We start from the raw sequence: 18355 nt of genomic DNA on the forward strand, positions 1-18355 counted from the left end.
TTGGTCTCACTTCATCACAACCCCTGAACGCGTCCCTCTAAATACGGCCCTAAAGGATTTGTTTGCTGCTCCCACTCTAACAAATACGACAAAAATTTCGCCTCCACAAAGGTCAACCGTCGCCCAAATTTGGCCAAGTTGGACCCTTGCTGCTGCAGTCAGCATAATGGCTTCCTTGTGACACAAGAAGAAACGGCTATCATCAGCCCACGCCCGCTTTGAAGATCACATTGTCGAGCCGATGCTCTCATCTCATCAATGCCATCAACCTAGGCTTGTTCCTACCTCAACGATTAGCTTGTCCGCATCCTCCTATGGCAGCATGCGACCTTTGTGCTGATGGCGTAGTTCGTCGAGGTAGCCAACATGTCAACTTCTGGGCTAGCTTCTAAACGAGGTCCGAACGCATCCATATGGCCTATTCAGCTTTGCGACAAGGGTCCGTCCATCTCCAACCGTCAGCGATACAAATACGTGGCGATAGAGCAGCTCGACTTCGAACATGTTTCCTATTCCATCGACTTGCATTTCCTCGCTGACAAGCTTCTGCAGAGGGTTCACCTTCAAAATCACATACCCACTCAGCATCAAAATCTCTACAACAACACCAGCGCTGGATCCAAACGCAAACGCTCATCTTCTCCCGCCAATGGTGCGCCCATCTTGCAAGGCAATACGCCCAAGAGGTTCAAGCATGAAGAAGGCCATGCCGAGACCTCTCATCAAGTGGAGCTGGTCGAGACCTGTTGTCTCTTCAGTGTCAAGGCACGAGAGGCACATGATACTGACATCATTCTTGCACTCAAGCAGATGCCTGACCACCCTGAGCACTCTTGCCTCAATAACCTCGCATTCACAGTCATCTCGCATGCCGATCACCAGTGCCCAGACGACACCTTGATTGGAAACTTTATCCAACTCAGCGATCCGACAACTGGCGCGTGCATTGCAACCTTGCCGGTGCTCAAGGGACAGCAATACAACAACCGCCGTGGAAGGCTCACCAACGGCGATTGGCTTCTCTCCTTATCCAGCATGCTTTTGAGAGGCGCTGTTACCGCCAAGTTCGCTCTCTCGCTGGCTACGCCACCGTTGCAATACCCCTCTGACCGTATCACTGCCGGCTCCCTCTTTCTCCGGCTCTCCATCTCAGTTCGGGTCAACGTTTCAACGTCAACTGCATCGTCATCGCCGCTCCCATGCGACCGCATCTTAGACATGGCAACCATTGTGCGCTTTGCTGATCGCTTCCCTGATCCCGACGACTGGGACACGGGCGAAATCAACGACAGCTTCGTTTTGCACCATCTGCGACCAGCAACAATAGACTCAAACGCCCATGCTCTACAGCCCGCAGAGCTCAACCCCACTCTGCTTCCTTTCCAAAGGCGCTCAACCGCTTTCATGCTCGGTCGTGAAGGCATGATCTTCGACCCAAACGGAAAGCTTGTCCGAAGCAAGTCAGTAGTTGGTCACCAAGGGCAGCAACATCTTGGTCTTTGGTGGAAGAAGATTCAATCTCACCTCTACTACAACTGGACCGAAGCCCGCTTCGTACAGAATCCTGAGCTAACCCTTCGGTATGACTTCAAAGGCGCCATGCTTGCCGAGCAGATGGGTCTTGGGAAAACCGTCGAGGCTGTCGCACTCATCTTACTCAACCCTGATCCTGATGCCCACTCACGTCCCGCATGGCATGACGAGCGCAACGACATTCATGTCGTCCCGACCAAGACGACGCTCATCGTCGCGCCCGAGACGCTGCGAGCTCAATGGATCGAAGAGATCGAAAAGCATGCCCCGCATCTATCCGTCTATTCCTATCAAAGCAGGCAAAAGGTCGAGGAACAGGTTCCTGCCCGCCTGACCTGGGAACAATGGGCCCAAGACTTTGACGTCATGGTCATTTCCTACCGTATCTTATCTAGAGAGCTCGATACTGCCAAGAAGCCGCCTGATCGTTCTCGTCGCCACCAACGCAAGTATGAACGCCCTCGCAGTCCTCTCGTCAAACTTCACTTCCACCGCGTGCTCATGGATGAGGTGCAAATGGTAGGCCAATCGAATGCCGCTGAGATGGTCTCGATGATCTCGCGTGGCTCCTCGGTCGCTGTCTCCGGTACTCCGGTTAAGAAGTTAGATGACCTTAAATCATGCTTTCGCTTCCTTCGTGTCCCTGGCTACCATGCAACTTCATCGGAGTGGCAGGCCATTCTTCATCCCCTACTTGCTCCTGCACTCGTACGCGTTTTGCGCACCATTGCTACCCGCCACACCAAAGCTCAAGTCGCCTCCGAGATGTCATTGCCGCTACAGACGCGGCGCGTCATTCCGATTGACTTTACCTCGATAGAAGCCGCCTTCTACGCCGATATCTGGAAGGATGCCTTGCATGATATCCGCTACGGCTCAGAAGGCAGCCCGCGATCCAATGACCATCAGATCGACGTGGCCAAGATGCGCAATCAACTTCTACTCCTCCGTCAAGCTTGCACGCATCCTCAAGTCGCTCTCCAATTCCGTGGCGGTGTCGTGGGGTCAAGAAATCTGCGAAGCATCGACGAGGTGCTCGAGTTGATGATCGACTCTACTCGCACCGAGCTGCACAGCACCCGGACGCATTGGTTCGATCGTCGCGTCCATCGCAACATCCTCTCCCTCTACCGCCGTGACGAAGATACACGTCTCCTGGTAGCATCGCAGTTCCGCGATATCGAAGACGAGATCAACAAGAACATCCTCCGATTCGAGCAAGAGATTCGCAATGCTGCGATTCTTGGACCGCTCTATCGCTTCACCAACCTTGAACGGGAAATGGAGCAGAAGGCTGAAGCACGCACGAAACGCCTAGGCAGCAGCAACGGCAACGACGACGAAGACGGCGACCAGGCCTTGCAAGCGGTTGTTCAAGATCTTGAAGCCTACCAAGCCCTTCAACAGAAGCGCAAAGTCAGAACCAACCACATCATCCAGCTCAAAGCCTTGCTGCGATCCCTGCTCATGAAGCTGCACCGCCTTTTACAATTCGTCGGCAATACGTACTACCAGCGCGGCGAGTACCTCGATGAACAGCAAAAGCTGAAAGAGAAACGGAGCGAAGCCATCAAGGTCGAGAGCGAAAACGATGTCCGAGTGCGTTCTCTTCCTGCCAGTCAGCCTCCATCGACGGTCGATGCTGAGGGAGAACCTGTCTCTCCAGTTACCGATGACACTGATAATAACGAGAACGCCCTAGCCAGACCCGAGCCAGTCTTCATGAGCCCCGAGCGCCAATGCCTCAAAGATCAGGAGGACGTTGCTTACGCCAAGGCTGAGAAGGTTCGACAACGGCTCCTCGCAGAAGCTGGCGACGAGGTGCGAGCAGCCATCGCTAGGTTGGAGCGGGATCAAGTCAAAATCAGCTTGCAGTCGATCAAGGCGTCCAAGGACCTCTTCGAGTCTGGTGGAGGTATCCTAAGCACCGATTGCTACGAAAGACTGTCAGAGAATGTCGACCTGCTCAACGAGCACGCCCAAGTGCTCTTCCGCTGGAGGGAGAGTATCATCGATCGACTGGTGCGTCCTGTCAATCGCGACGTCAGCCTTGAACGTGACGATGACGACCAGTATCAAGAGAACCTCGACACGCAGGCAGAAGCCGAGGTTCTGCTTGAAATGTATCGTCCGCTCTTGGCAGAGCGTGAAAAAATCTTGAAAGGCGCCGTGGCTGTCGGAGCCACTGACCGTCCGCGACTGTTCAAAGAGCTGGAGCAAGCAGTGCGGGCTGCAAGGCAGGATAGACTCAAAGGCATCGCGCCCGAGACAGAGGCTGATGAGGAGCTCTTGCGAGTGCAGCAGCAACAGCTCACTCACTTCAAGAAGCTTGACGAGGAGCAGCGGTCGGTCTCCTTGGCACACCCCTCCCAATCCTTCACAGGCGTAGCTGAAAGGCTCGGATTCCAGCGCGACAGCATTGTCGGACCAGAAGAGATCGCTCTGGCCAAGCAAGCTTACATTGAGGCAAGACGTATCATCGGCGAACAGAGCAAGCACCTAGACCACCTCGGAAGAGAAGAAAGAATGCTACTAACGGCGCTCTTCAATGCTCGTAGTCAATACTTCAAAGAGATCCAGGTGCTGTCCGACACAGTGCGTGATCCTATCTTTTACGATCTCGAGAAGACGATCAAGGCGACGCAGAAAGAGGAAATCGAGGCTGTCTCGAAGGTCGAAGATCTCGAGAGGCGGTTGCGGTACCTCTTGCATCTGCAAATGGTGCAATCGACGGACAAGCTGGACCAGGCAGCCAAGACTTGCAACATCTGCACCGACCCGATTGAGATTGGCATCCTCACCAACAAGTGCGGTCATGTCTGCTGCGAGAACTGCTGGAAGGAATGGCAATCGCAAGGCCATCGAACGTGTGTCATGTGCCAGACGCGGGTCTTGCCAACCGAGGTGCATCGCATCATCTATTCGAGCGCTGATGCGACGACTCGCCACGGAACCGTTGCATCTGCGGCGGAGGGCCAAGGTGTTCCTGACTCGGTCGATGGGAGCTACAACAGTGCAAATCCATTGGCGGTGCGTTACAACGAGCTCGACGACTCGCTGCGATCTACTCTCAATCGATTCGCCATTGAAGGACGATATGGCTCCAAGATTGACCACGTCAGCAAGCACGTCCGACACATCATTAACCGGACTGGCGAGAAGTCGCTCATCTTTTCGTCGTTCCAACGAGGATTGGATTTCGTGGCACAGTCGCTAACAGCCAACGGCATCCGCTATGTGCGATTGACAGGCGCTGGTAAGATGGGCAGCGTGGCGGCCAAGGACTTCCGGAGCGATCCCAACATCCACGTGATGCTTCTACACTCGGAAGTGCAGAGCTCCGGTCTCAACCTGGTAGCTGCCTCGCACATTCACATTCTCGAGCCATTCCTAGATACGAACAAAGAGCTGCAAGCCATTGGCCGAGTGCATCGTATTGGGCAGACCAGAGAGACCAACGTCTGGTGCTACTACGTCAAGGATACCGTGGAAGAAAGGATCCTGGCGCTTTCGGCGTACAAGGGCCACAGCTTGTATCTCAGAGGACGGCATACGAGCTCGACCGAGGGACTGATTGACGTTGCCTTTTCATCGAGCGGCCCTGCGTCCGGCCAGTCGCGACAGGCTGCAAGCAGGGTAACGGCGTCAGGAAGAGCTAAAGGCAAGGGCGCTGCAGGGGCCATGCGAGGCGACATGACGAGCAACAGCAATGAGTTGCTGGCTTGCTTCTTTGCTCGATACTTGCCGCTGCAAGGGCAAATGCCGAGCGTGCCAGCAGGTGCGACGACGAGTGGAATGGCCAGTCGGAGCAACGCCATTGCGAGCGCCGCTTCAACAAGGGAGCAAACAGCAACAGTGCCAGAAGGGAGCCGCAGCAGAGACGTTGTTGAGGAAGATGAGCTCACGAAGCTCCGCAGAGCACGCTTGGCTGCTTTGGAGCAGCGTCAGTCGACCAATCTGCTTTGATCAGCAACTACGAGCGTATGGCTGTGGCCGCCCTGTTGCTACTTCTTCACGCTTGTGCCAATAGTTGTGAAAGACTTACATCATGTGCTAGTGATCTGATTCTAAGGTCTGTCGTGTGTCGCCTGCAAGTGCTTCGACTCATAACGTCTTCGAAAAGAGATATCCCGTCCAAGGCAAGCCTGGCCCATGCTTATTTTTTACGTCGAAAGGGCCCAACGGCTGGAATCCTAGTTTTTGATAGTACCTGTCGAATCGAATCATATGAAGGGAAACAGATGAGACTCTTGGTCACTAATAGCACTACTTCAATCTAGATCACTACACACTCACTTCATAAGGCCATCACGATTGCCACGCCAGCAGTCCCCGTAGAACTTGCTCTTCTTGAGTGCTTTGCCTTGCTCAACAGCAAAAGTCACAAGTTGATTTCCCGCACCTTTGGCCAGATCGCCTGTTCTTCTGTCGACGATAAGGTAGTTGAGATAGAGGTAGTCTGTCGCTTTGCGCAGCTCATCACTGATAAGATCATGCGGAATGTAGTCTGGGAAACTTGTTGAGGTACCTTGTGCTGCGACTCTTGCCCACCCTTGGTCAGTTTGGACTTCGTAGATGAGGAGATGTTGCCAACTCTCCAAGTTGCTGCTGGCTGAGAGTTCCGAATTAGCATTAAGACTGTAACTGTCCTGCAAGTACCCAGCGAACGATTCGCGAACCTTGGGCTTCTCCGAGAAGAGCACTGTCCCCCACTGAGCTTCAGAGCCAATGGATGCTAGATACGGTAGGGCCGAGTCGAAGGCGTGCAAGACAAAGTCAACGTCGCTTTCGTCTGGGTTGATGACGCCCAGCTCGGTCAATGTCTTGGCAGGATCAGAGGCTGGTTGAGCTGTGCGGAATCGTGCTTTCCTATCCGAAGCGTATGCAATCATCTTGGAGAGAGTAACGCAAGGTATTGATTGAGATATGATGGAGAAAGGAGGCTGAGCTCGACGTCGACAAGAAGGGTCTGCAAAAAGGACGAAAGATTGGTGTTCAGACCGCGCATGGCTTTGATGGCAGCCGCCGGATTGCAAGATTCCGTGTTTTGACGATATCATCTCAAACGTGATCTCTTCTGTTCCTACCACCAAAGACGCGCATCCATACGACATCATCGATCGACTTGGATGGACTCACAAACGGGGCCGTCACGGCCCTCTGAGCCCGTCACTTCGCCACCACGGAGGAGCACAGATCAGCGATCGGCGGCAACTCCTACACTCACCCACAAGACATCGATGGTCGGCACTACAGACACATTTGCATCCGCAACAGACGGCGAGGGCGAATACACTGACGCAGCCGCAGATGTGAGCGCATGTCATGCCGACGATGCGCAAAGCCGCTTCGAGAGGGTACCGCAAAAGATCCATGCACATGTTCACGAACGTGATGACCATACAGCGTTATCTCGAACATCTTCAGCCCAGACAGCTCAACGACAACACACGGCAACAACTGATCAGCTACACGCCACGGCTTGGGCAAATGGCGTCGTAGCGCCACAGGAATCAGTAGGCGCGCAGCTCGCATCATCCTCAACCTCTGACTCAAACACGCAACAGCATTCAGCGGTCGAAGAAGCGGGCAAGCAGATCGAGCGAGGCCATCTTCCCACACCAACACTTCATCGAGCTATGCGGCACTGTGCTATTCTTGGCCTGCTCACATTTGCTGCAATCTGGGGAACTCTAGCGCGCGAAGGTCTTGTCGCCCTCAACACTTACGACGGCGAAAGCGTCGCATCTCTCGTCTGGGCTCAAGCTGTTGGCTGTCTCTTCATGGGTCTTGCGATCGGGACAAACAGGCAAACGATCGAAGGTCGATATCCCCCTGCATACATCATGATCACAACTGGCTTCTGTGGGAGCGTCACGACCTTCTCCAAGTGGATACTTGATGTGTTCCGTGCGTTCGGCAACCAGCGTCACTTTGATCGACACGGACTGCATAACGTGATGGATGCACTGTCACAGACAGGTGTCACGTTCGGCATGGCTATTGTTAGTGTTGCTGCCGGAGTGTCCTTGTCGAGACTCGTCAATCTCGAACTCCTCGTCGCTGCGTACTCGTCGCGAACTAAGTCAAGGTCACAGCTACCGCAGGCGAGTCAACCTCAGCATGCTCCGACTGCAGACAAGGGTAAGGCCAGCAAAGCTGATCCGGGAAACACTCTTGTCCTCGACGCATCGATGTTCTCCCTTGGCATTCTCGTTTGGATAGCCTCTGCTATACTCTGCGCTCTCTACGCTTCATCCCGACGTGTCACCTTCAGTCTCGTCCTTGCCCCATCTGGTGCCATCCTCCGTTGGTATCTCTCGCGCTTCAACACCCACCGCATCTCTCAACGCTATTCTCTCCCTCTCGGGACACTAGTTGCTAACCTTTTCGCGACCGCTGTGATTTGCGCAGCTTTCACTGCATCACGCGCTGGTTCCGTGCCACGCTCGTTTGCAGGTGGCTTGACAGGCTGCGAGGCACTGCTGGGTCTCGAAGATGGCTTCTGCGGCTGCTTGTCGACTGTCAGCACGTTTGCGGTGGAGTTGCGAACGATAAAGCCACGCAGAAAAGCTGTTAGGTATGCAGTGATTTCCTGGGTTGCGGGTATACTGCTATGCGTGCTACTTATCGGCGCTCCCTGGTGGAGCATCGGAACGGACGGGAGGTGCTTAGGGCTTACTTCATGACCTGCATTGTACTTGTACCACTTTTCATTTCATCAGATCCGATCGGAACGGCATCTTTGGAAGCAATGGATACACAGAGCTACTGAATACGAAAGCGTTCTCTGAACGTCAAACACAAAGATTGCTGGATGCAAATGAATGTGCATTACGTAGAACATATTATCGCTCAATACGATCAAGAGCTTGGTGAGACTCTTTTTGCAAGCCCGGACTTCTCGTAAATGGCATCAATAGTCTTCATAATGATCACAGACTCCTCGTTCTGCACCCAGACCGGAACTCTCTTCTCCCCCTCTCGGTCCTCATTGATCATGTTGATCGGGCTGACTTCGTGTGCTGGTGTGCCTGCCTGCACTGCCCTAACACCCAGAACAAATGCTTCCATCTGCCACCTGTAGGTTGTCCACCACACCTCACCGGTTCCCTTGGGCCAGTGGCCGTCCTTTGCCGCCCTACGCATCTGGTCTGTCCCCGAAGTGTCACTGGGCACGTAGGCTTTGTAGCTCTTTGTCGTTCCTTGCGGCACGTTGGCGTTGATTGCCGATTTGCCGCGATAGGTAGCCACGATCTTGTGCCATAAGAAGGGCGCGACGAAGTTTTGCAGTTCCACCGTGCTCCCGTCCTTGAAGGTTGCCTTGAGTGTAGGGCAGATGCGGCTAGTGTTGGGGACACGCCAGCCAAGGAGAGGAAGGGTGAAGAGGGATCGACCAAGCGAAGTCTCGATCTTGCAAGGAAGTTTCGCGGGTCGCGCGGTGGGGACGAGGATGGTGGTGTCCATGGAAAGGTCGACTGCTGGGTCGCCCTTGTCGTTCAAGTGATGCTTTGCTCCAGCTGATTGTGGGTAGAAGTGGGTCGGGCGAGCCTCGCGCACTTCGATTCCGTCTTCCCAATTCGCACGTTGCCAGCATCCTGCAGCAGCGCGCATGGTGTATAGCACGGCAGAAGTGGGATAGCAGCCGGCGTCCATCAAAGCACCTCCAGCAAGCTTCCAGTTGAAGCGAATGTCGTCATCCTTGACGAGACCCGCGGGGCCGAACAAGAAGGCCGATACTTGCGTCATAGGGTTCTGTGGAGACATCAAGTCATGAAGACGGTAGGCAAATTCGTGCAGCGCAGGGTGGAAGCGGTAGTGGAAGGCTTCAAGAACGAGCACGTTGGCTTTCTTGGCCTCCTCAAAGACTTTCCTGGCTTCTTGCTCGTTGGAGGTGGAAGGCTTCTCGAGAAGAACATGCTTCTTGGCAGCGATGCACTTGAGGGTCCATTCATAGTGAAGGCCGTTGGGAAGAGGATTATAGACAACATCAATGCCCGGATCGTTGATGAGGTCATCGTACGAGTCAAAGACATGGGGGATGCCGTGTTTCTTGGCGAACGCTGTGGCACGGTCTTTGGAACGAGCAGCTACTGCTGAAACGATGATATCGGGATGTGTCTTGGCGGGATTGATGACAGCTCCAGGAGCAATGGCGGCTGCTCCCAGAATGCCCATCCTCAGTGGGCCTGCAGAGGAAGAAGCGCCATCAGAGACAGTACGCTTCGCCAAGGTTGGTGGATAGAGAGATGTGTAGATCGAGGAGAGCCTGTTGTATAGGTCTTTGACTGCCGTGGTCATTTTGACGAGTGCCTGAGCGAGTTGTGATGAGGGTGAAGGGAAGCGTGGGACTGCTGTCGTGGTATCGCCGGATCTTCTCCAAAGACTTCTTTTAGCCACCATGAGGTGGAATTCTTGAGTGTGAGTCCGATAAGTTAGTTACCACGGTTCTTCCTGGCAAAAGTTCGGACATGTCAACGTGGGGCTCATCGTTGCAGCAAAAGGCAATGGCTGCGGGTTGGATGGACTCTTACCGAGCTTGAAGCCAATCAAACTCGCCATCATCATGCACGAGCCAGTCAGCAACCATAACCTCTTTTTTTTTTTTTTCGTCATCTCGGTCTGTCTCTCGTCACTGGTCTCTTCATCAGCATTTCAAGCTTCTCTGAGCTTTCATCGGCATCAGCGCAGACTGCAAGATGCTGTGGTGCTGAGCTATAATGGAACGTTTTTTCACCATGACCTTTGGAAGAACCGAACTTTAACGTCAAAGAGACTGCCTAGCCGAGATCGGAAGCAACTCAGCCTTATTCCATGGCCACGTCGACATCCACACCACGTTGATGCTTTTGCCTCACCTCTAGCGACTGTCAGAAGCGAGGCATGGCCCGCAGCGCTCTCGCAGGGCAATACAGCTTGAGGCCTTTGTGATCCTTGCACTCAACACCGCATTGAGGTGCGAAGGAGCAAATTGTGGCGCTGGTGCCATCAGTGCTCTTCACAGTGAGGCCCAGGTCAGACAGTCAGTAATGGAACCGCAGTGTAGATTCCCTCAATTGATCAGCGAATAGGGGCCCACAATCAGCCTCAGCCCGCAGCTCATCTACTTGGATGGCATTCGATCGCACATACTTCCGTGTTCATTACCTTTGTCTTTCCTAGGTCCTGTCGACCATCTCCACTCCGTCAGTTACGATCTTCTGTGGTTCCAGGTGGCTCTCACTTGACAGTCTCGAAGCGAGCTCGAGCGTACAGAGGGCGGAGCTCAGCATCAATTGAGGTCATGGCGAGCTCGTTTGCGAAGTAACTGGCCAAGAGATTCACAATCCGCACTTGCACTTCGGAGATACGTATTCGTCCAGCAGCCATGTTCCAAACAGCATGCGAGAGAGTAAAGAAAGAACATAGTAAAGAGTTGCAGGGCTACATTATTACAAGGGCAGGAACACTGTACTGTACTGTACAGATCAACACAACTTTCAGCCCTTCAGACGAGCAAAGTCATCAGCTCGTCCAGGAAGTATGTCACGCCAGCTAGGAGCGCAAACGTTGTGAAGAGCAACACTCCGATGTTCTGTCTAGAGATCCATCCCGCCGCCGAGGGAGGCTTCCTCTGCGCTGTTCCTGCATTGGCTTGTCTCGGAGGCGCTGCCGAACTGCTGCTTGCCACAACACTCGACGAGCTTCCTGATGCGATTGGAACAGTCGTAGGCTGTGCTGATGAGATGGACACGCCCGAGGGTTCGAAGATCGTCACAATCCCAGATGAGGGAAGTGTTTGACCATTGACCGAGACGGTGGAGTGAGGTTGCAGGGCCATCGACATGCAATCTGGTCGCACAGTGAGGGGCCCGATTCCATGACCGCCCGCTGACTCGGTGGCTAGAATAGCGGAGAGGGTGCAGATGGCTGCAGAGTACGAGGAACCTGTGATCTGCGGGTCATCGGAGGCTGATTGGACTGGAAGTGAGTTGGGGGGTCGGGAGATGGTTTGTGCCTTTGCTGAGCTGAGAAGCAGGCTCAGAGTGAGGATCAGAAGGGCGAGTGATGCTGTTGCTAGCATTGTGGGGATGCTGATGGTGATGGCGACGAAGCAACGTGCAAGTAGGCATGGTAGAGAGAGGAGGTCAAAGCGGCTTCGATGCAGCAACATGCATCCTATCGAAGCCATTGGACTCGTGACAGCAAGCGGCATCTGAACTTATACCTTCCTCGCAAGGGTCCCAAGCGAACCATCAGACAATTCGTTTAGCAATTCCTTTCTTACATGGTCTCAGTAAAGACTTTCTTCTTGGATGTTACACCTTGGCAGCATACATGACCGGCCAAAACCAAGTCTTATCGTGGTTCCCGTGTTCGAATGAGAGCTTAGCTCGACGTTTGATGCTTCAGCTCCTCGTTGCCATCTCCTCGATGAGCTGATAAGCTAGGTGCCCAACGGCTCTCGGCGTCTTCGAGTGCTGAGAACGTAAAAGCTTGAGTATAGCGACTGTACCAGCTGAGATGGTAGCGGCAAGGACCAATTGTGACCTTGCAGCTTCGCAAAAAGGCAGACAGATGGTTGTGCAATTGCCATTTGAGCGAAGGATGACATACTTGGTCATTGACCCACCGGCGCAATCCACGCATGCAGGCATGGGTGTGGGAAGGTAGTCGACGTCACCCTGAGCGAAGCGGTCTCGTGGCCTGCTTCTGCTGTTGTTGCTCCTGCTGCTGAAGCCAAAATAACAGTCCAAGCCAGACATAGAATTGAGAAGATCCTGATACCCATACTGATAGCGGCACGAAGGCGATGGCCACCCAACCAAAAGCGAACAGATGGATGGAGCGCCAGTAAAGAGCATCATCGACAACGAATGTTAGATCTTGACATGGGGGTCAAGACAGTGTAGCTGATCCTTCCAAAACAATTTTTTTCGAAAATCGAGCGGTAAAATGATGGCCGAAATGAAGGCTGAGAAATTGAATTCCGACCCAACACGACTCAGTTCTGCTTCTTGCGCAGGGTCCACCTCTCTCACCTCCATCGCCATCACACCTAAGAACTCTCCGTCCTCCTCGTTCCTCCTTCTCTCCTTCTCCCCTACCCTAGAACCGACTGAAAATGGAACACTGCATCGGTATCCTCATCGAACCGCTCGTTGGGATCCTTACCGTTTGCACCGAAGTGGTCGCCATTTGCCTCGACGGCTGTCTCCAAACCTGTCGCGAATCATGTCGTTGTATCGGATGCAACTCTTCTCTTTGCCAAAACAGCTACGACGAGGAGCATGGTGAACAATCGCAACCCATTCTGCAACGATCTCGGCCAACAGCACAGCCTCAGCCTGAAAGACGATGGAGCTCAGTTCAAACATTGCAAGATGGTGGCAGATCCTAGATGCGCGTACATCTCGTCGGGTATATGATTGTATTCTATCTCAGGAGGAAAGGGTGACGAGGCAAGTCAAGAGTCGTTGTAGCTCATCGACGTACAGCGATGACTCTTTCGACTGAGAAGCGGGCAAGGCAAGCTCGGCCAAGCGGGCGGCAGCAAAGCCATTGATCCTCTCACAGCGCTCCTCACCCAGCAGCTCCTGTCTCGTGGCGTTGCCCGATTCCGACTGGGCTGTTTTCGGTCCTCCGAGCAGCGACATAAGCGCACTCGCGGAGCTGACACGGATTTTGAACACCTTTGCGTCCAAGTTCACGCACAGCAACTCTACACTTTGATTCAGCAATGGTCCTTTCTCCGACAAAAGGCGGAAGACGATATCCGAGCGTAGTGCACGCTCCATCGCAGACGCTGCATTCCAGCGCGACTTTGGCGGCTTGAATGTCGTACCTAGCACCTTGCAAAGCTGTTCGATTAGCTTGACGGCCAAGCTGCGTGCTTCCGCTGATGCTGATGGTGCAAGCAGCGCAAGCAGACTGCCAGAAGCCCGACATGCAGATACAGCAACTCCTTCGATGTCTCGTGCTGCCTCAAGACAGTATTGCGCATCAGAGATCCACTGTTGGGCAGAAGGAGATGTGCCGGAGCGAAGCCGAGCTTCGACGACGTTGGAGAAGGCCCATGCTGCTCGCTGACGAACTAAGCTTGATTTGTCGTGCAGTAGATCGGCTCCCCACAGTGCTTCGCGGAGACTGTCTTGCACCTCAGCTCCATCGCTTGCAGCATCTGAAGAAGGCGAAGATGTGTCTGATGGGAGGACGAGCAGTCCCAGCACACGAACGGCTGCAGCACGAATCGCCTCGTCACCATTCTCACAACAACTTTTGACGTATTGCAGGATAGTCGGAAGCATTTCGCCGTCCACTGTCGAACCCTGCGACAACACCTTCCAGAGATCTGGAAGGCTCGATAACGTGGCATTCTGTTGATCCGACGTTTTGCAGGTCCTCGTGCTTAGCTTTTGCCAGATTGTCAATAGCCGCTTACACTCTATCGTTCCGAGCAAGTCAGATGGGCCGTCAGCGAGAGCTTTCACGAACGAGGACCACGTTGGTAGATGCTGTACCGGGTCATTCGCCGCTTCGAAAGCTGCCAGAACCTGCTCGCATAATGAAGCGTTTAGCTCTGCTTTCTCGCTAAGCAGCGCTGTGAAGTCTACCATCGTTTCAAGGCCAGAACACATCGCGCTGCTGGAAGCAACGGCTGGATTGCCTGCTGCAGGAGGGAGTGAATCCAGGGGTTTCGCTAGCCCAGTACGGGTCAGGTTAGAAGCTGGTACAAGCAACCCCAATACTCTTTTCGCTGCGCCTTGCACCTCAGTATCGCTGTGCGAGACGAACGGCACCACAACCTGGCCCAGCACCGCCGCATTTGCGATGACGAGCTTCGCCTTACTCGTATTGACAACGAATACTCGTATCAGTTGCAATAGCGCAATGATCAGCGTGGAAGGAATTCCCACTGCTTCCCCACCGCTGCCCGACGCACTTGGTGCACGCGCAGCCCTCTGTAACGCAACCACCAAGTACGAGCGAATATTAACAATCCAGCCGGCCAGCTGCGACGATAGCGAAGTAAACGATAGTGCGCGTTGTGCTCGTTCTTGCGCCATCGAAAATTGTAATGCGCCATGTGAAAGGATGGATTCAAGGGCAGACATGGCTGCAAGCCGAACTGAAGTCGATGAATCGTTCGTAATGAGTGTGCACAATGAGAGAGGAGCACTGTTGACTGCAGACGGTAATGGCCGTGAGACCAAAGGTGGAGTGGGCTTATCGAAGGGATTCGAGGCTGGCTGATCAGGTAAGAGATGGCTCCATCGAGTTATGAGCGAGCGCGATTCAAGCCGGTTGAGTTCGGTCAAACAGTACAAGGCGTTTTGACGATTGAGTTTTTTGGCTGTCTCCAGCTGCCGGGACTCAGCTTTGCTGCTGCGAGCGCTGGAGGTGGAAGTGGTGGAAATGTCACTAGGCTCGCTTTCGCTCTTGTCGCTCTTGCGGTCCGTTTCGCCGCTCGACGAATCATCGGCTCTCGAGGCATTGTACTGTTGATCACGTGTCGACGCTGGATGAGAGTACCGCACGGGTTGTTTCCAAGAGAATGCTCCAGCTTGTACACTTGAGGTGGAGCGGGGTACGGTCATTGTCGCTGGTCGTGCTGCTTGTAGGCCAGCGAATATACACGGTAGTAGGATGTCGATCAAGCTCGAGAGGCTTGCATTCTTGCTGCCTGTGCTCGAAGCCGGAGATGGAGTCTTGGTTTGCTTGGGCAGAATCCGCAGAAGGGCATGAAGCGTCTTGAGTGCTGCAGCGATGGCGCGCAGGGCAGAGGTGGATAGACTCAGAATGTCGGCGCCCGATCGAGTTGCCGAAAGAGGGACCGCCTTCGAGCTTTTAATCTTGAGCGTAGATCTGAGAAAGTCATCGATGGGTCCCAACAGCGCGTGGACGGCCTTCAGCGCATGTTGGTCGGAGTTGATACTGGAATGCTCCTTCTCGATGTGCAATGAGATGCTTTGCAAGACGGTTCGACGGACATCGCTAGGCGCTTCTCGGATCGCTGCCTCGATCAAAGGATCTAAGGTCAAGTCTGTGAAGCTACTGGCTATCAAAGGATGTAGTGCTTGACGAAGCGTCTCGAGTGAGGCACGACGCTCTTCGGCCGGAAGGCGCGACTCGCGGAGCCTGTGCAGAAGCACCTCGACGTCGATCCCATCCATTATGATCCCATCCATTATGACAGTATGTAGGGATGAGATCTATGCTCCTTGCGTCTGTGTCATTGTGCGAGCGGATCAGTCGATGTGAAGGATGACTTTCGAAGAGAAGCTCTAATCGAGAGTTCAGGGTGCAGGCCAATATTGTTAGCACATGTTCGGAAGTCGGACTCAGCTCTGTCAACTCCACTTTGATACTCCACCCTCCTCCTTGTTCACCTTGCTCAAGCGCTTGACTAGCCAACAGCAATGCTGCACATCTACCGACCAGCTGTAAGCGCACTGCGACGTCCGAGACCTTTGTTCAGCCAGGTTTCTAGATCACTCGCAAGTTCTTCACGCGCCATGTCGTCGCCTCCGCTCCAGGCGCACAATTGCGAGCCGTGCACGGCCTCTCTCCCCGCTATGTCGCCCGACCAAGCCAAGGAGATGCTCTCCTCGCTCAAGGGTAAGTGGTCTCTTTCGCCACAGCCCAAGGCACTCCTCTCCTCTAAAGCAACGCATCCTGATGCACTGCATCGTACGTACAAGTTCAAGGACTTCACTTCTGCACAAGCATTTGCAAACAACCTGGGGGAACTGGCAGAAGCAGAAGGACATCATCCTGCAATCATGGTCGAATGGGGCCGAGTGACTGTCTGGTGGTGGAGCCATACTATCAGTGGGGTAAGTGTGATAGATCAACAGATCCAAAAGAAAGAGCGAGGCTTACTGACGTTTACTGGCATCATCTCGTTGGGAGTTGAACAGCTGCATAAGAACGACTTTGTCATGGCGGCCAAGACGGAAGAGCTTGTGCACCAGGCCGAGGGATATACCCCGCCAAATCCGAAAACATAGATGCAGCTCATAACTCATACCTCTTCGAGCTCGAAGCTACTACTTGTGCAGAGAAGGACGAAAACCTGTGATTTGATAATAGTATTACAAGTATGAGTGAGTAGAAGCGGGGTTTGTAGGTCAAGAGCGGTCCAGATCTTTGACATAAGCCTTCCACATCTTCCTAGACCACTGCACCAGCCACGGGCTTTCATCGAGCACCTTCTTGAGCTTTCTGAGCGGGTCGTTTGGGCTTCCTTGCGACTGAGGCGTAGCTGCCAATGTTAAGATTGTGTGAATGACGCTGAATGCCAGTGCATCGAGTGAAGTTGGCTTGTCGGCTCCCAGCAGGAACTGGACTTGAGATGAGCTCTCAGACAGATGAGCTTTGGTTCGAGCAGCGAGCGCTTGCAAGCCAGCAATAGCATCAACGGCAATCTTCTCCTGGTCCACCGAAGGGCTAGCCAGAGCTGCACCGGGAGTGTCTCCTCCGCCACGCGATTCAAGGTCTGAAGTGGAGAGAGCCGATGCGGCAGATGCGGTGGTGGCGCCAATCCAGCCAAGGAAGCCCACCTCCCAGCCTGGAAGTTTCGTAGTTGGCTGAGCTGCAGAAGAGGAGCTACCTGCGCTTGAAGTCGAGGTAGATGCGGTTGGGTTGAGTGCTGAAATGCGCCGCAATTGTTGGTCGAGGAAAGAATTCTGCAGCTGGGCAGAGAGTAGCGAGGAGAGATAGGGCTGCGAGTCGGTCTGCGCATACACTGCTGATTGAGGCGAGAGAAGGACAGCAAGCAAGACACCAGCCATGATTCGGCCTTTGATCATGTTCTCCCAGCTTCTTGCTTCGAGCTTTGTCGACGCATGTGGCCATGCTGACGTCGCTTTCTCTCCAAGTTCCGGTCGAGAAGCGGGATAGTAGTTGTCGATCAGATGTGGGATATCGATAGCGGAGAGGAGCGAAGAAGAAGCAGTGCTTTCCACCGCATCAGTGCCGAGACGGAAGCGCGATGGAAGATGTAGGAATGGCATAGATTTGGCGGGTCCCCAGTTGTGGGAGGGGTGGATGAAGCGGACCTCAAAGTCGATATCGCGGAAACGGAGTTCCATCTGCCAACGCAATGCAATAGGGTCACTGCTTGTCCAGCCGGAAAGTTGCTGACCAAGGCTTTCCTCGTCTTCGACAAGGTCTAAGGCCGAGCTGGCGTCGTCTTGAACGCTGGAAAGGGAACCGTCACGATTCAAGTGAGGAGCAACGTAGAGCGTGGGCTTGACCGGAAGCGCCGAGATCGACGGTGAATAGACTTTGGCAGCGGGATATGTGTGTAGTGGGAAGGCAGAGAAGATCGCAGCAGCCCATCTGAGGACGTAAGATGGTTGACGTGCTTTCCCCGTTGACCAGACTGTAGAGCGAGGAGGTGCTGGTGGAACAGCCTCGATCTCTGGATAGCTTTCCATCGACATTGCAAAGTGTTGCTGCGACTTGATCTCCTCTGCGTCTCGATCTGAGTACGATGCGTTGTGTTTCGGCCAGAAGTGTCCGGGTCGTTCGAAGCGATGAATGTGTTGTCGGTGTACAAGATGATGTATGTGGCTCGATACTGTTGAAAAATAGCAATCCAATATGATGATGCAAGGTAACATGAGACGATACGGGAGGGATCGGGCGAAGCCGATCCGGTCAAAGATCGGATGGTGCCAATCTCATCAGAGATCGGATACCACATGGTCCTGCCCGTTGTCAAGCATCGTCATGAAGGAGGATACACCCACATTCGGCATGTACTGTACCATCCAGATGTACAGTATGCATGTAAACTGTCCCAAGATTTTACATGTCACCATACATCACTCTAATG

General features: G+C 53.7%; 8 protein-coding genes across 8 annotated transcripts; 3 read left to right on the forward strand and 5 right to left on the reverse strand.

Moving 5' to 3' along the window:
- Nucleotides 1-366: 366 nt before the first annotated feature.
- UHO2_02339 (uncharacterized protein) lies at nucleotides 367-5499 on the forward strand (the record flags this gene model as incomplete). The annotated part of the gene is made up of 1 exon (XM_041555127.1): nucleotides 367-5499. The coding sequence occupies one exon, from the start codon at nucleotides 367-369 to the stop codon at nucleotides 5497-5499; it is 5133 nt and encodes a 1710-aa protein (XP_041411061.1).
- Nucleotides 5500-5637: 138 nt separating this feature from the next.
- Nucleotides 5638-6425, reverse strand: UHO2_02340 (uncharacterized protein; the record flags this gene model as incomplete). Its single annotated transcript, XM_041555128.1, has 2 exons — nucleotides 5638-5743; nucleotides 5830-6425. The coding sequence occupies 2 exons, from the start codon at nucleotides 6423-6425 to the stop codon at nucleotides 5638-5640; spliced, it is 702 nt and encodes a 233-aa protein (XP_041411062.1).
- A 237-nt stretch (nucleotides 6426-6662) lies between these two features.
- On the forward strand, nucleotides 6663-8222 carry UHO2_02341 (uncharacterized protein; the record flags this gene model as incomplete). Its single annotated transcript, XM_041555129.1, has 1 exon — nucleotides 6663-8222. One exon carries the CDS (start codon nucleotides 6663-6665, stop codon nucleotides 8220-8222), a length of 1560 nt encoding a protein of 519 aa, XP_041411063.1.
- Nucleotides 8223-8397: 175 nt separating this feature from the next.
- On the reverse strand, nucleotides 8398-9834 carry UHO2_02342 (uncharacterized protein; the record flags this gene model as incomplete). Its single annotated transcript, XM_041555130.1, has 1 exon — nucleotides 8398-9834. The coding sequence occupies one exon, from the start codon at nucleotides 9832-9834 to the stop codon at nucleotides 8398-8400; it is 1437 nt and encodes a 478-aa protein (XP_041411064.1).
- Nucleotides 9835-11020: 1186 nt separating this feature from the next.
- UHO2_02343 (uncharacterized protein) lies at nucleotides 11021-11596 on the reverse strand (the record flags this gene model as incomplete). Its single annotated transcript, XM_041555131.1, has 1 exon — nucleotides 11021-11596. The coding sequence occupies one exon, from the start codon at nucleotides 11594-11596 to the stop codon at nucleotides 11021-11023; it is 576 nt and encodes a 191-aa protein (XP_041411065.1).
- Nucleotides 11597-12953: 1357 nt separating this feature from the next.
- Nucleotides 12954-15686, reverse strand: UHO2_02344 (uncharacterized protein; the record flags this gene model as incomplete). Its single annotated transcript, XM_041555132.1, has 1 exon — nucleotides 12954-15686. One exon carries the CDS (start codon nucleotides 15684-15686, stop codon nucleotides 12954-12956), a length of 2733 nt encoding a protein of 910 aa, XP_041411066.1.
- A 402-nt stretch (nucleotides 15687-16088) lies between these two features.
- On the forward strand, nucleotides 16089-16523 carry UHO2_02345 (putative pterin-4-alpha-carbinolamine dehydratase; the record flags this gene model as incomplete). The annotated part of the gene is made up of 2 exons (XM_041555133.1): nucleotides 16089-16349; nucleotides 16434-16523. 2 exons carry the CDS (start codon nucleotides 16089-16091, stop codon nucleotides 16521-16523), a joined length of 351 nt encoding a protein of 116 aa, XP_041411067.1.
- Nucleotides 16524-16643: 120 nt separating this feature from the next.
- Nucleotides 16644-17960, reverse strand: UHO2_02346 (uncharacterized protein; the record flags this gene model as incomplete). The annotated part of the gene is made up of 1 exon (XM_041555134.1): nucleotides 16644-17960. One exon carries the CDS (start codon nucleotides 17958-17960, stop codon nucleotides 16644-16646), a length of 1317 nt encoding a protein of 438 aa, XP_041411068.1.
- Between the last annotated feature and the right edge of the window lie 395 nt (nucleotides 17961-18355).

This window comes from Ustilago hordei, assembly GCF_900519145.1.
Source record: "Ustilago hordei strain Uho2 genome assembly, contig: UHO2_contig_04, whole genome shotgun sequence".
Classification (NCBI taxonomy): Eukaryota; Fungi; Basidiomycota; class Ustilaginomycetes; order Ustilaginales; family Ustilaginaceae; genus Ustilago; species Ustilago hordei.